This window comes from Hyaena hyaena, unplaced genomic scaffold (genome assembly GCF_003009895.1).
Source record: "Hyaena hyaena isolate Hyena2069 unplaced genomic scaffold, ASM300989v1 scaffold_485, whole genome shotgun sequence".
Taxonomy (NCBI): domain Eukaryota; kingdom Metazoa; phylum Chordata; class Mammalia; order Carnivora; family Hyaenidae; genus Hyaena; species Hyaena hyaena.
The window spans coordinates 199,296-215,940 of NW_024081115.1; the positions used below are offsets into that span (position 1 = coordinate 199,296).

General features: G+C 37.5%; 1 protein-coding gene across 1 annotated transcript in view; it reads left to right on the forward strand.

The window, feature by feature from the left end:
• RYR2 (ryanodine receptor 2) overlaps nucleotides 1-16,645 on the forward strand; it is a 468,566-nt gene that overhangs the window by 191,290 nt on the left and 260,631 nt on the right. Inside the window, exons 24-25 of the mRNA XM_039254352.1 lie at nucleotides 7,856-8,015; nucleotides 11,078-11,225. Of these exons, the coding sequence (XP_039110283.1) occupies nucleotides 7,856-8,015; nucleotides 11,078-11,225 (308 nt within the window). The remainder of the gene's footprint in view (nucleotides 1-7,855; nucleotides 8,016-11,077; nucleotides 11,226-16,645) is intronic.

Genomic DNA, 16,645 nt, shown 5'->3' on the forward strand with positions numbered 1-16,645 from the left:
CTTTTTGAAAATAGGCCATTTGAGTGTGAGGTTGTTTTTCTGATATATAATACACATCATTTCACTAAAAATCCTTAAGGACTTCAGTAGAATGTGTGATTCATTGTAATTCTTTTCTCCCTTTCCCCTGATTCCTCCTCAGAACAAACATGGAGACAGCTGAAGAGTGTAACAAATTATATTTTCATCAATTCTTAAATTCATAAATCTTTGTACATTTATTATAAAGTGAAACTCTTGACCCACTGCATAGTTTGATGAACATAGTGTCCACTTACTGTAGGAATAAAGAAAAAATTAAGTGGAAATAATCCACTCTGACAGCCTATGAATGCTAATTTGTAATATGCCAGAGTAATTGAGATTTAGAAGCAAAACTATAGATTTATTTTGTATTTATTGATTAAAAAATTTTTAATGTATGTTTATTTTTGATAGAGACAGACAGAGTGTAAGTGAGAGAGGGACAGAGAGAGGGAGACAGAATCAGAATCCCAGCTGTGAGCTATCAGCACACAGCCTGATGTGGGGCTTGAACTCATGAACTGTAAGATCATGACCTGAGTCAAAGTCATATGCCCCCAAAACTGTAAATGAAGGGAAAATCCTTGTCTGAATACCAATGCCCTTTATTAAAACTTGTCTTTAGTACTCATCTGTATTAGTAAATCAGCACAGAACATAGTAGATCAGGAACTGGTTGTCTGTATGTATCACTCGGAATAACAGTGATTACCACTAATGCTCATGAAGCCCCTGGTAATGATGGGAAATTGGAAGGGTGAGTGGTGTCTCAGGCATATTGGACTGCATAAAAGGCTAAGAATGATAGTTTGAATGCATATATGTGTATATAAATGACTTTCTGAGATGAAGGCTTGGATGCTGAATGTATGGACCCATGACATAGTACATGTACCAAATTCAGTTCATGTAAATATTTACCTAAGTGAAAGATAGTGTTACAAATACCATTGGATTTTTTCTGTGATGGTGAGGCACTGTGATCATGAAAAAAAAAAAAAACAAAACAGGTTTATAGACCCCTTTTATGTGTAATGAGTAGATTTCACAAACCACAAATTTAAAAATGTGCTAACATGTAATGTTCTTTATTTTCTCTGAGCAGGTTTAATCTTGTCTTTAAGTAATGGGCCTTGCACCAGAATAAAGCCTAGTATTAGAAACTTAATCCTATTCTTTTCAGTGCAAACTGTTAAAATCAGTGTTTTCTCTGTTTATTCTCACCTTTAAATTTTGATTCAAATGTCATATTCTCAAAGCAGTTTTTCTTGACATCTTAAAAAAAATAGTTCCCTATTTAAAATGTTACTTGTCCCCTCTTCTACTTTATTTTTCCCCATAGCACTTACATTTTCTAACATACTATTGTTTTACACTTAGGTTGTTTATTGCTTGTCTGCACCTGGATATAATTCCTATAAACTATTTTATTCAGTGACATATCATTAGTTCCTACAGTAGGGCCTAAAACATTGTACCACCAAATGAGTATTTGTTGTTGAATTTGAATTGAAGGTCTCCCCCACCCTTACTCCCAGGACCACCTGTTTTTAGGACACTTACCCATTGGGGAGGGAACACTGGATCCATCGTCCTCCTCATTTGATTGTGCTGTCAGGACTGAATTATGTTAGAGAAAACCAGAGTTGGACAGGAGTTAAAGCCATGAAGGCAAATTTTATTCAGGAACTATTGTAAGTAAGGAAGAGAGACCTTTGTACCAAACTGGACTCCATTCTTGTTACGGAATCTGGTCTGGATCACTGGACAGAAGAGCAAGTGGCACTTGGAGATCTTGGAAGGCAGGAGGTTTTTTTACATGGGTGGGCTCGCAGGAGGTCACTCCCCAGAGGTCTGAGCCCTGAGCGTAAGCAAAGGGAACAATTTGTAGTCTGTTACTTCTACATTCCTCATGTAGTTTGGCGTGCATGGCAAGCAGAGTGGGAAGAAGAACCCAGAAGGGGAATCTTCCATCAGGGACAGTAAATCCCATATCAGTACTGTCAGCCATCTTATAACAGTTTTCCCTATCATTCTAAATACAAGGACACATGGGGATTTATAACCAAGGAGCAGGGCTGGGGGTCAGTAGATAGAGAATTACTTGAGGAAACATCAAGAAGGGGGATTCTGCAAGATGAACTTGATAGGATTTTTGCTGAAGGCAGACCAGGTGATGAGGTATCAAGGGTAGGGGATGAGGTAGGCATTCAGGTATGACGGTTGGAAGATTTTCATTAAACTGATCCAGTAGGATTCTTGCTATAATGGAACTAATTAGAACATGGACAGAACCCAAGGTCAGAGACTTAGTCAGAAAGAGGTCTCAGAGGAGCCTGACTCGAGTTTGGTCCAAGGAGAGTGTCTTTGTCTTTTGTCTTTATTCACCTCTGCTGGCACCATATGGGATCCCGTTTTCCCCACTGGTCTCAGTAATGAGTCCACGCGGTGGGTCTCTCCTCATTTCTGTGAGTCCTCCAGATCACTGCTCTTTTTGCCTATTCGGTGCCAGGAACTAAAAAATACTCACTGGGGCAGACTGGGGATTGCAGTCAGTTGGTGGAGGAAGGTGGGAGACTTGGCTGGCTGCCATATCTGTTTCTCTGCATTTGTGTTGCACAAGGAAGGGCATGGGTGTGGGAGATTCTAGGACCTGGCCATTTTTCTAGGTGTACTCTGGAAACAAGACGGAAGTTCACTTTGGCCATGGGATCTACCTGGTGTCTTTCTGGGTGGGAGTTGGAGAACCCTGCCTTCCCTCTAAACCCTCCTGTCCTCTAGGCTCTGTGGAATCTGTCTGGGCAGGGCATAAGAACTTTTTCTGGCCTTCCTTCTGTCCCAGGGCATTGGGGGCTTTGCTCTTTTGATATTCAAAAGCGTAACTTTTAATATCAGAAGACCTTTATCTAAAAGACTATGGTCTCTGCAGTGAATTTTCAAAGCCTGTTTTAAAAATCCAAAAGCCAAGAATGGCTTTCTTTGGTCTCTCTCTTGAGAGGACCCCTTTCTTAGGGCACTGGATACCTTGTGGTTTTGTTTCAAAGGGGCCCTTGGGGTAGAGGAAAGCCTTGGAGTAAAAAGAAATTGATAAAAGGGAGTAAGTTGGGTGGTGGGGGCAGGCCCCAGGACACTTCATCATATTACCTTTACCTAAAAACAAAGAAGCGAAGTAGTAGAAGAAACCTATCCCTTGTCCATTTCCCTCATGATTTCCACACTGGAATTAATTCTGCATTTATGTTCTGGAGGATTTTTGAATTCTCTCTCTATTCTTTCTGTGAAAATGTCAGCCCAGTATGCATTTTTAGTAGATGTGCTTCCAGCAAAACTTGTCCTGAATATCTCTGATGTGCAGTCATCTGAGATTTTCCCATTTGTTCCAAGGTACTTGAAGGGCGGATTTGGTTTTGAAATTTACACCTCACATCCACTGTACTTGGACATAATCTTTTCATGTTTACCGTGCATCTTTCACTGCATAATGACTTCCAAGCTTCATTTAACCTGATTCATACTAAACAAGGAAGCTTGAGAGGTGGGAGAGGCTAGAAAAAAAAAAAAGGTTTTTCTCTTTAGTGTTTTTGGGATTCTGCCATGTTTTTTATTCCACCACTTTAATTGCCACTCTAGTGATATTATACTGAGCACTTTATTCAGAGGCTTATTTAGAATACCTGCCTCAGAAAAATGCAGGTCACATGGGAATGAAGCCCAAAGTGAAATTGCTACTTCACGTGACGACTCATCAGTGGGGCCAATTGCTATCATTTTTGGTTTACATCTTCAATAATTTGGTGCAGATGACACACTGGCAGCTTGCCAGTTTTGTTTTGTTTTATTTCTCCTGGTGCAAAAGTGTCTTAGAAAAGAAACTGAAGCCCTTATACATAATTAATCTGTTTTTTCAAAATTATTGGATAATATGCTGTGTCAAAATAAAGTAACTGAGAGCTAATAACTGCAAAATAATTTTGATGCCTTAGAAAGTAAGTATATTGAAAGTATTTAATTAATTCCGTATATATTCCTCATCAGCTAAATTTCAGAATGATTGATGGAACAGGGACTTTGCATATAGAAGTAAAGGAAGTAAAATGATACCTACTAACCAGATTGCGGGAGAAAGAGATCTATTGACTGATTCTGGCAGAATTTTCCCAGGAGGGTCTAAAAAGGGAGAATGTAACACATTGACATCTTTAACATGAGATATTTTGTATTTGATGTATTTGATGATATATTTTGAATTAATAGAATTACTATTGATACGACTTTTCCCTATTTGAGCTACAAAATTCTACTCCCCAAGAACTGTTAACGGTAATCTTTCTTTCCTTTATTTCTTTTAAATTTCTGGAAATTAATCTGAAACTTTACTTGAAACCTCTTAGTTTCCAATATATGTGCAGTACATTTTACTCAAAAGCTTTGCTTTTTGTTCTTTATCAACCACAAGAAGAGAATGTTTCATATTAGCAGGTGATTGTTCTTTATGTACCTAATAAAATTATATTAATAAGGTGAAATGGACAGTATTTACCAAAGTGCGTTTACACTCTTTAAAAAAAATCCTATTTTGATGTAATGATTTAATTCCTTCTCAACATGTACTCCAAACATAAAAATAGTCTTATAAATGATTGTGATACTAATTGATATTGGTTAAGCATTCATGATGTCGGCATTTTTATTAAATACAGTAGGTTGAAGTCTATGAATTTCAAAGATATTTATATTTATTTCTACTGTAGGTGATTTGAAGTACAATAGTATGGAAATAAGGGTCAGGGGGACTGGGAGTCAGTAACTTTAATTTGAATGAGATTTATTAACCGTTTAAAAGAATCACTTTATTTTTTTCAATGTTTGTTTATTTTTGAGAGCGAAAAAATGTATGAAAGGGACAGGGAGAGACAGACAGGGAATCTGAAGCAGGGTCCACACAGAAAGCCTAGTGTGGGACTCAAAGACAGGAACTGCAAGATCATGCCCTGAGCCAAAGTCGGACACTTAACGGACTGAGCCACCCACATACCTGTAAAAGAATCACTTTAAGCTCCAAATTCTTTCTCGCACAAGGGTATGAAAAAAAGTAAAATAAATTGAAGTCTACATCTGAAAATGAGCATGAACTAATTACTGTGCCATGTTAAACCAACAGATGCAAATACATCTCCATAGGTTTTCATTACGATCACCGATTGAAGGAACTCTCGTAGATATTCCATGTAGGAAGAGGAAATTTTAGAAAATAGAAACACTTATGTTGTAAATTAGCTATACACATTTATAGAACTTAGCTATAATTTTTGACGTGGAAGAACCTCCTTCCCATCCTTCCACATTCCATACGAGATATTGTTGAAAATTCTACCATTAGAATTGGTCGTCAGGGGAAGGATTTTTTTTCTCTTCAAATGCACATATCCCTCATTAAGATGTCGTAGGCTCTAATCAATTTTTCGTAGATTAGTTTCAAAACCGTGTCCTGTGTGTCTCCTCTCCAGCAGTTAGGAGGGCTCAAGGCTGTTAGAAAATGGAGAAGAAAGACTTGTGTGCTGTTGCGCTCTCTCCTGCTGGGCAAGGGTGGGGAAGCCAGGAGGAGGGTGTCAAGCAGACGGGGGGGGGGGGGGGGGGGGGGGGCGCGGTAGTGAAGACTGAGTTCTTTATCATTGGTCTTAACACTGCTTCCACAAGTCATATTAAACTTAGAAATTAAATTCTGCTAGCTTGATCATCTGTTGGTTTGTTGGAAATATATTAGGAGCTCTTTCTTGAAGAAAGTATTTTCTGAATGAGTGGCGCCTGGCTGGCTCAGTCAGATGAGCACGCGACTGTGGATCTCAGTGTTGTGAACGAGAGCCCCACTTTGCGTGTAGAGAAAATCTATAAATATATATATTTCCTGAAAAAGAACTTGTATGTAAACTGTGCTTCTAGTTTATAGATCTGTCTATTTATAATCAGAATTCTGTAACATACAATGATTTGTATGAGTGGTTAAAAAAATCCCGTGTAACTTCTTTATATAAAAAAAAGAAAAAATATTGTGAATTACCCAAACATGCAGAGTGCTGATTTAAAACAGAACAAGATTTCTTGTCTATAATTGTAGCTTGTGACTATAAATTGAATGACATAAGGCAGGAATTAACCATAACTGTTAAAATTGCCAGACCAATTTAATCCACTTAAAACAAAAATACTTCTAATACTTTTGTCTATAGATAAATGATTTATAAAATATGAGAGGTCTTCTAAGGAAATAGGAGTAACTAAGGCAAACTCAACTGTATTCAACCTTAAAATTTTTTTATTACTGTAACATATTGATTCATTCAACATATTTTTATTGAATGCTTACCATGTATCTGGCAGTATTCTCCATTTGACAGATACCGAGGAATCAGGCAGTCAGACTCCCTACTGTAAAGAAGTTTGCCTGGTAATTCTGCAAGCCATAGCCCAGAATACTTAAAAGAATAAAGATGACATAGTTTTATCTCAAAGAGCATTTTCTCATGTTCTTATAATTTTTTTTAAACTTGGTATAGTTAGCTGGTTTTCTTTGTTTGTACAAAGGAGAATCTTTGAGATGAAGATGCATGTACTGGGGCGCCTGGGTGCCTCAGTTGGTTAAGCATCCAGCTTTGGTTCAGGTCATGATCTTGCAGCTCATGGGTTTGAGCCCCACATCGGGCTCTGTGCTGACAGCTCTGAGCCTGTAACCTGCTTTGGATTGTGTGTCTCCGTCTCTCTCTCTCTCTGCCCCTTCCCCACTCGTGTTCTGCTTGTCCCTCTCAGAGATAAACATTAAAAAATGATGCATGTAACTTTATATTGATTCAGTATATCAAGTTAATTCTTGGAAACACTACAGGTCATCAAAAGGCTGTTATCTGCCATGCAATGTTTCAAGTATAATGACAGTTAGAAAAATGGATTAGAAACAGATTCTGACCTCAAGGCATAGTTGATTATAGGGAATAGAACAATGACAGAAGAATGGCAGAAAAGCAGCTCTACAGTACGCTTTGTTCCCGTCTCAGTCGTTAAAGAGAATGAGGCAACTGCATGTGTGTCTGTGCAGCAAGGCAGTATTATTGTCCTAATATGTGCATTTTAAGGTTTTATATTTTCAATTTTATATTTCTCCTGAAACATGAAAACCTGCACTCGTTTTAGTACTTTCTTTCCATTTCAGAGTATGGAAGCAGTCTCTGGTAAGAATTCCTTAAAATCTAGGCCTTACTGATATTTTAGATGCTTATGTACCTCGGATTTCCTGTGGTCTGTATAATCTAGAGGCTTCCTAAATTATATAACCAGGGAAGTCAAAAAGGGAAATAATTCATAAATGCATTAACATCTCTCTATAGAATAATGAACAGCTAGTATCTGAAAGGACCCACAGATTTAAGTAAATAAATAAATGAATTTAATATAACATGTGAAATTTGAAGAAAATGTAAACAGGAAGACAAATCTATCACGTTTTCATTGGTGACCAGTATTTTGGTTTATACTATAAAAAAGCCTCAACAGTGAGGAACTCAGAAACACTAAGTCCTCAACTTTGAGAGACAGGTAAGGTGTATTTCAGTTTTATTGGCATAAAAATGGAAACAAAGATCGTGTGGCCTTTCTACCTAATGAGTTATTAGAGGACATGAAGGGCTCCAGGCGTGGTGACCAGTGGTTACCACTGTGGTTTATGGAATCATTAGAAGTGGGTGGGGCCGTGAAAAGAGCCTTAGAGGGATTTCTAAGCCTGGATTTTTTTTTTTTTTTTGAAAGGCCAGATACATATTTCTTTTGCTTTTCTTTGTAGTTACCAGCTGACAAGTGGGTATAAGCCTGCCCCGATGGATCTTAGCTTTATTAAACTCACCCCGTCTCAGGAAGCGATGGTGGACAAGTTGGCGGAGAATGCTCACAACGTGTGGGCCCGAGATCGAATCCGGCAGGGCTGGACTTACGGCATCCAACAGGTACATGGGAATCTAGCTTTATGGCATATGGGCTGAGATTTACTTTAATGGTCATCAGCATAATTCCCAACAGAAAAGATTAAATAATGACCCTTTTAAACTCATATACATTTCTTAATGTGACTTTGCACTAAAGCCCCTGTTCAGTGCTCAACTCAAGAAATCACATGACCATAACTCTGAGTGTTGCCATGAGTTACTCAGTGAATTTTAGCTAGAGCAGGGATTTATAATGTGATTTTGTGGCATTTGCCTCTCTGAGATTGTATTCAGGGAGAAACTTTTGAAATAATGAGGCGATTGAGATGAAATAATAATAAAAGAGGGTCCACAATTCCTTATTTGAATCCCCTGGGGCCAGATGAATTTCGGAATCCAGATATCTTTTTGGTTTCCAGAACGGTGATGTGGTGACATCTGCAGCAGGGCAGCAGAATGCTGCTACTAATTGTTCAGCACGGCGTATGCATGGAAATACCAGGAGGGATAAATAAAGACTATAAACGGGCTTGCATCAATTCAGATCATGTTTTACCACCAACGGAGTTTCTGTTCAACTTTGGAAACTCATTTTTGAGTTTTCAGAGCTTTCTGGATTTCAGAGTCATGGATCTCTATTAATGGGTGGCCCTCGTGGGAGTGATTGTCATTGCGTACATATTGGGATAAACTTGGCAGAGGGGTGATGAGCAAATTTTAGCCTCACCCCTTTGTCACCATGTGACCTTGGGAAGGCTCCTTAAATTCTCTGTGCCACTGAGAATTTAAGGCTACTTAAATTCTTAAATTCTCTGCGCCACTGTTTTCCTCATCAGTAAGTGACTTAACTTCATTATGTAACTTATGTCTGAGAAAGGCTGACAGCAGTGCCTGCCTTCTAGCAAACGTGGAGAGCAGTTTGCTATCATATTAGGTGCCAGTCCCCATGCCCAGAGGATTACACGTATTCTTTTTAACTCACAACAACAGTTCTGTGAGGGAGGAATGATTTTTATTCCCAGTTCACATATGGTGTACAGGGAGCCTTACTGAGAGCACTGAGCCCAGTGCTATAGAGCTAGCAGGTGGCAGACACAGCTTGGGATCAAGGCTTCTGACTCCAGAGCCAAAAATTCTTCACTTCCTTGTTGCAGTGCCTCTAGCCAGCTCGTTTGGGGCTGCCTTGACTTAAAAGTTTTCAGGAATAAGATGGATTCTTACTCATAGCCATAGACTGTCATTCAGTGTACAGTCCCAATGTTGGCTTGAAAAACTGAATTTCCCAAATGCTTCTAAGCCGGTGACTTTTTGCCATTGGGAAGGCTAAAGAAAACCTGAATACCCTTGAGTGACCTCATAAAATATATTTTTTTATTGAATTAAGCTAGCTGTAACTGAGGAGAATGTCAGCACTAACTCTGCTTAAGCATTTTGTATGCATGTGTGTGTGAGAGAGAGAGAGAGAAAGAGGAGTCAGAAAGAACCTGAATCCTACACACCCCAGAGAGAGAAGGGGTTCACACTGGCTCTCTGCAAAAGAAAGACCACATGGCTGTGTCAGACAAACCAGGATTTCCCCGATGTCCAGCTCTTCCTTGAGGGATGTTCTTTCCTATGCATGCATTTCCTCCTAAAAGCATCAGGCTCTGTTTGAGCTGGCCAGAGCTCTCCTTTCTCCTTTCCCTCTCCCACCTCTTCCCTCCACTGAATTCCCCACTGACATAGCACATGTTTACCAGATTATTTGAATGAGTGTCTTGAATTTTCCATCACCTTCTTGTTAGCATTGTCTAGTTCAGACCTACACTGAATATCCTTGAGAGGAGCTTAATTGAATTACTTCCTCTCTCTCTCTAGCACAGCAGGTCTCAAACCTGAGTGTGCATGGAATCTCCTAGGTAGCTTCTGTGAACACTCAGATTCTCAGGACACCATCTCTAGAAAGGATGATTCATTGAAGGCTTCAGAATTTCTGTAGAAAGTTTGGGGACAAAACCATGGTGAAAGAGAAGGGTACTGGGTGGTGTGTCTCACAGCTGCCTGGCAGTGTAGGTACGCTGTTTACACTGCTGGTTTATTTGGGGGTGGCTTTGGAGTGGTTCCCCCTCCCCACCAAGCAACCTAGGTGATCTTGACCTTAACTTGTCAGTCGATGGTCGTGTATCCAGGAGCAGGCATTTGGTACAAACTTGCTAGAGTGAGAGGAAGAGACCGTAGGAAAGGCTTTCCTTGCTTCTAACCACCCAGAACAGACCCACCACACAGCTCATTTGTTGAGAAGGTTTGGGAGGATCCACAGCCTCCTAACTTGTCATCCTGCTGGGCTTAAAGTGAAAATTGAGTATGCTGCCTGAAGTATGGAGGCTGACAAAAACGGCAGAATCCCAGTGAGTAGATGGAAGGAGTAATTTCTTTTCCAGGAGGGTAGGATAGCCCACGTTCTTGCTTTGCCGACACCAGTCCCATCACATCTTTCAACTTGGAGCTTCTTTTATAGCAGCCAGATTGTGAGTTTTATAGTTCTTTCAGTACTTCTGCAATTAACTGGTCTCGCAGGTTGATGAAGTCACTTGAATGCACATTTCTCAAGCTAGTTGAGTTCATAGAATGGCTGCCTATACCACACTGAATTTTTCTGAGAAAGGGACTGCAGCCTTATGTTGTTGGTGGACTGATGTCACGAGAGGTGACCAGAGATCATTTGGCTCTTCTTGGAACAAAGACTTGCCTGTCAAATATGCAAGGGAATTCTCTGTGCTCCAAATTAGCCCATTGCCCTATGACCCTGGCAGATGGAAGATGGTTAGAGAGATCCTTCCAGTTGGCTTTTGTTTTTGCTGTTGTTTTTACTTTTTCTTCTCCAGGAGGGCCTGCTTTGAATCAATGCAGTTATTCATTTGATTCAGTCTTTTATATCAATAGTGGTTCAGTAACTTCAGCTACCTGGGAAGAAAAAGAAGATGGGTGAGAGGCAGCTTTCAACACAGGGGCTTTACATTTCTGTTGCATCTGGTGGCTGTCTCATTTCCAAAAGGATTGCTTCAGTACTTCTTTGATGGCCAACACCTTTTCTCTTCCTGTAGGACGTAAAGAACAGAAGAAACCCTCGCCTGGTCCCCTATGCCCTTCTAGATGACCGCACCAAGAAATCCAACAAGGACAGCCTCCGTGAGGCCGTGCGCACACTGCTGGGATATGGCTACCACCTGGAGGCACCAGATCAAGATCATGGTATTTTGGTTCTCCTTTCTTCCTCACAGGTTGCAAAATTGTGTAGTAGTTCTTCAAAGCCAAATAATCGGCTGAAAGAGGTCGGGGGGGGGGTACAATATGTAGTCCTTCAGAATGTAACTTATTTTGTAATTTAGGCCAGTAGTTCCAAGCATTTTTTTTTTTTTTTTTTTGCTGAGGACATGAAGGATTAGACTCATCTCTCAGTAGAATGTCTCAGAAACATAGCGATTCTGCAAGGGGAGGAAATGGGTTTGCTTCCAAAGAGTCTGAGGTTAACTCTCTTAACCCTGACATTGCCCGTGCCCCCATCCCACAAGCAAACCTGTAGCTACTGTCTTCGGAATCTTCATTAGTTTTACTTATACCTATAGGCGATACTCATTAATTAGTGCAACATTTTGCTTTAAGGTAAGCACATTAGAATAGGCACTCAAGAAATATGTGTTGAGGAAATAGATTTTCAGAGATTCTATAAAGAACATATTCCCCTTAAATAATACCTTTTAAGAATATGGTTTAAAATGATCATTTCTTAAACCTTTGCCTGAAGTCTGAGTTGGTATGAATATCCATATTTTAAAATTGGCAAAAATGAAATAAACTATTTTTCCTTATAGTGGCTATATTTTTTGGTAGAAAGTTTTAAAAAATGTATCCTAAATATTCTCTGATTACTATTTTCAGTGTAGTATCTGTGCATAGAAGTCCAGACCATAAATAGTAATAATAGCTAATGATTATACAGTGCTTGTCACGTGCAGCAAATATTTCTAAGACTTCAGGCTATTACTTAATCCTCACAGAAGTAACCCTATGAGAATGGCTGCTCCCACATCCTGGCCAAGAATTGGTAGTGAGTCTTTCTGATTTTAACCATTCTGATAGATGCAAAATGAGATGTTAATAATAGTTTTGATTCTCATTTTCCTTGTGAATAATAGTGTTGAAAGTTTTTCTTATACTTATTGGCCATTGGGATAAGTGTTTTTTTAAGTCTGTATCCACTTAAAAAAATGGGTTATTTTGTCTTCTTTGTATATTGGATTGTAAGTATATGTAATTGTAAATGTATATTTTATATGTATACAACTTTCCTGCATATAGGGACTCTGTAGATATTGGAAATAACTCCTCCCAGTATGTGGGTTGTGCTTCCATTTTCTTAATGAGATCTTTCAAAGAGCAGAACATTCTTAATTTTGATGAGGTCCATTTATGATTTTTTCCCTTCATGGTTGTATGTTGAAATCTTGAATAGGTTGAAATCTTGGTTTTCAGATTTTCTCTGGTACTTTCTTCTAGAAGTTTTATGATTTTTACCTTTTCATTTTAGGTCTATAATCTGAGTTGATTTGTTTGTGATGGGAGACTAAGGTCAAGGATCATTTTTGTCCAGATGTATATTCATCTGTCTCAGCACCATTGGTTGCACCAAATTGTCCTTTCCCATTAAGTTACTTTGTCACCTTTCTCAAATATCTACTGACCATTGTGTTCTGTTCATCTGTATGTCTATCCTTAACTTAGTACCACACTACTATCTTTATTATTACCACCTTATAGCAAGTATTAAAGTCAAATAGGGTAACTTCTTTAAGCAGTTTTTCAGGCTCCTTTTGTCTTTGCATTTCTTTATAAATTTTAGATCCCACTTGACAATTTGGTTTTGATGGGATTATAGTTGGCTTTCTAGGTCAATTCGGAGAGAATTGATGTTTTAACAATATTTAGTCTATCAATTCATGAACGAGACCTATCCTTCCATTTAATTTGGTCCTCTCTAGTTTTATCCACTACTTACAGAGTAGACGTCTTGCCCATTGTTTTTAGAGGTATCTGATATTTGGAAACTATTATAAATGAAATTAGTTTTCATTTCATCTTACAGTTGAAAGATGAGTATGTTCAATATGAAAAATACAGTTGATATGTATTATATTAATATTACATCCTATAGTCTGGCAGAATTTATCTTTTTTTTTCTTTTTCTTTTCTTCTTTTATTCTTTTTGTGTGTGTAAATTTTATAGGATTTTCTACCTTCATAGCCATGAGATCTCCCCCACCCCCAGAAAGGTTTTACTTTTCCTTTATAATTATCATGCTATTTTGTCTTTTGATTTACTAAACTGGTAAAGAATTACAATATTTAATAGAAGTGGTGAGATTATCTTGCCTTATTCCCAGTCTTAAAGGAAACAAGTTTTATTGTTTCATCCTGAAGTATGATGTTAACTATAGGTGTAGATGTCCTTTATCACCATGAAGAAATTCTCTTCTCTTCCTAGTTTTCTGGTAGCCTTTTATCATGAATGGGATGTTGAATTTTGTCAAATACTTTCTTTTGCTATTTGTTGAGAAGATATTTCTTCTCCTTTATTCTGTGAATACTGTGAATAACATTGATTTTTTAAAGTTAAAACAAGTTTGCATTTCTAGTATAACTCTTAGTCAAGGTATGTTATCCATTTTTATATATACCTGAATTCTCTTTGCTACTCTGTTAAGAATTTTTCTATCTATATTTATAAGCAATACTGGTATATAATTTCCCTTTCTTGCAACATATCTTTGTCAGTTTTTGATATGAAGTAACACTGGCTTTGGATACAAGTTAGGAAATATTCCCCCCGTTTTCTGAATTTGAGATAGTTTTGTATTATTTTTTGCTGAAATGTCTTCTAGAATTTGTCATTAAACCATCTGGAGATACAGTTTTATATTTTAGGAAGGTATTTGATGATGAATTCAGTATCTTTAAGAGCTAAGGCTGATATTTAGATTTTCTTTTTCTTATGTCATTTTGGTAAGTTATATTTATTCAGTAAATTAGCAAATTCATAAATTTCATGAAATTCATTTAAATTGCCATATTTATTTGCATAAAATTGTTCTAGTGCCCCCTTATTGTCTGTTTAATGTTTGTAGGGTCTGTAGTGCCACCTCTTCCCATTTTTGGTATTCACAGTTGATATTTCTCTTTTTCTGTCATGGTCAGTCTCCCTAGGGATTTATTGACTTTACAAATATTTCAAAAAGTGAATCAATCTTAAATGTATTTTTTTTTTGGTTAAACTTTCTGACATGTATTTATTTTCCCACATCACCAATCATGGATTATTATGATTCAGTTCTTACAGTGATGAGTGGCTATATATCACATCTCCTCAGGAAGATGGCACTGTTGAATGACTGTGGCATTCTGTGAACAACTTTATTTTTTGGTCAATGTTAGAGCTCATGGCTTCCCAGCCCCATGAGCCCTCTTTGAAGTGACCTATTAAATGTAATTAAAAATATTTTTAATGTTTATTTATTTTATGAGAGACAGAGAGGCAGAGACAGAGTGTGAGCAGGAAAGGGGCAGAGAGAGAGGGAGACACAGAATCTGAAGCAGGCTCCAGGCTCTGAGCTGTCAGCACAGAGACTGAGACGGGGCTTGAACTCAGGGATCTGAGCCAAAGTCAGACACTTAACCATGAAGGTGCCCCTAAATGTAATTTTTAATGAACAACTAGCTATATCAGGCACATAAAAATTTATTAATTACGTAGCACTATGTTAGCTAGACTTGTAGTGATCATTTTGCAGTATATACAAATATTAGATCATTGTTGTAATATGAAAATAATACAATAGCATTTGTCACTTACCTTTAATTAAAAAAAGACAAATAGGCAATATATGTAAATAGTAAGGGAAACTTCATTGAATGAAAAACACATGAAGATATTTCAGATCTCCCTAATAATTAGAGAAATGAAAACTATTAGAAAAATCATTAGAGAAATGAAAAAATATTTTTAGTTTTATGTCCAACAAATTAATTAGAAAGCTATATGATACCATGTGTTGACATAGATATGACACAATAAGAACCCTGTGCATTTCAGTTGGAAGTATAAGTTTGGGAAATTTATTGTGTGAAAAGATTATATTATGTAGAAACCATGAGTATGACCCAGGAAATGCCACACTTGGATATAGAAACACTCATGTATAGTTCTAGACTCAGGTGTGTAGGAATGTGTTTATTATAGCAATATTTGGGATTGTGAAAGCTGAAAGTATCCTATATGCCCATTTCTGGGAAATGTTGTTAGATAAAAATAATAGATATGTTAAAACATAGCTTGTAGCAATTCAGAAGCAGTGACCACGAAGGATGGAATAGAGCAGTGATATACTATTAATATAATTTCTAAGTACCTTACAGTGTAGAAAAAAATCCTGTCCTAGGAAAAACAGCACACACATGGGAGTGATACACGTGGTGGACATGGAGTAAGGAAATGCATTTCATGATCAAGGATTAGTGGAAAGGAACAAAGCAGTAGAGACACAGTTCAACAGAATAATATGAATGAAATGAATAGTGTCTCTTAGTTCCCCACCACATCCTCATACACACACACATACCATAAAGTAAAACAAAACACCAGTTTAGATAACACTTCAGCACATGGGAGCTGGTTAAAAATATCATGTTACATTCATACAATGGAGTATTATGAAGTTCTTAAATATAATGAAGTACCAATAGGAAACAATCTCAGATATATCTATCACATTAAGTTAAAATACCAAAGTCCTGAACTCTGTGAAGAACATAGTACTATTTGCATCATAAAACAGAATATATGTAAATGCTTGTATATACACAGACTGACTCTAGAAAGACACAGAAAACAATGGTTAATAGTGATTGCTTCCAGGAAAGATAATCAGATAGCTGACAGACAGCTGTGGGAGGGGAGATTTACATTTTGCCGCATACCAATTTTTTTAATAATTTTGTACTCTATTTGCATTACCCATTCAAACAAACAAAAGAAATGTACTGTTTAAAAATATATATGTGGTCAGTATCCAAGAAGGGGAGTACATTTTACCCTGTACAAGGAGATGTGCAGTATATGCCAGAAGAATAATCAGTGATGATTATATTTTAAAGACATTATCAGTCAAGGGCATAGACTATGTCATTTACGTCTGTTGTTTTCACTTTTAAGGATAACTTTATTCTTATAAGGATACTGCATAAGATATTATCCTTATGACATATACTTTTACACTATTTACAACCATAATATAATTTCATCTTCTTAACACCCCTGTGAGGCAATGTGTTGCTATCTTACAGTTACCTACTTTCTTATGATTTATGTGATTTCAGGAAAAAAAGGGAAGGACTTCATATTTATAAAATCCATGTTTGGGTTTCATGTTACTTCCATATTTCAAATCATCATTTCCACTTGACTCTAATACATAGTTACTGAACATCTACTGTGCCTAGTTTTGGGAATTCAAAATGAATAAAACAGTTTTTGCCCACAGGTAGCTCTCAGGGTAGGCAAGGAAGATAGACCAAATTGTCAACACTGTTATATGGTGTAAGTATTAATGTTCAAGTAT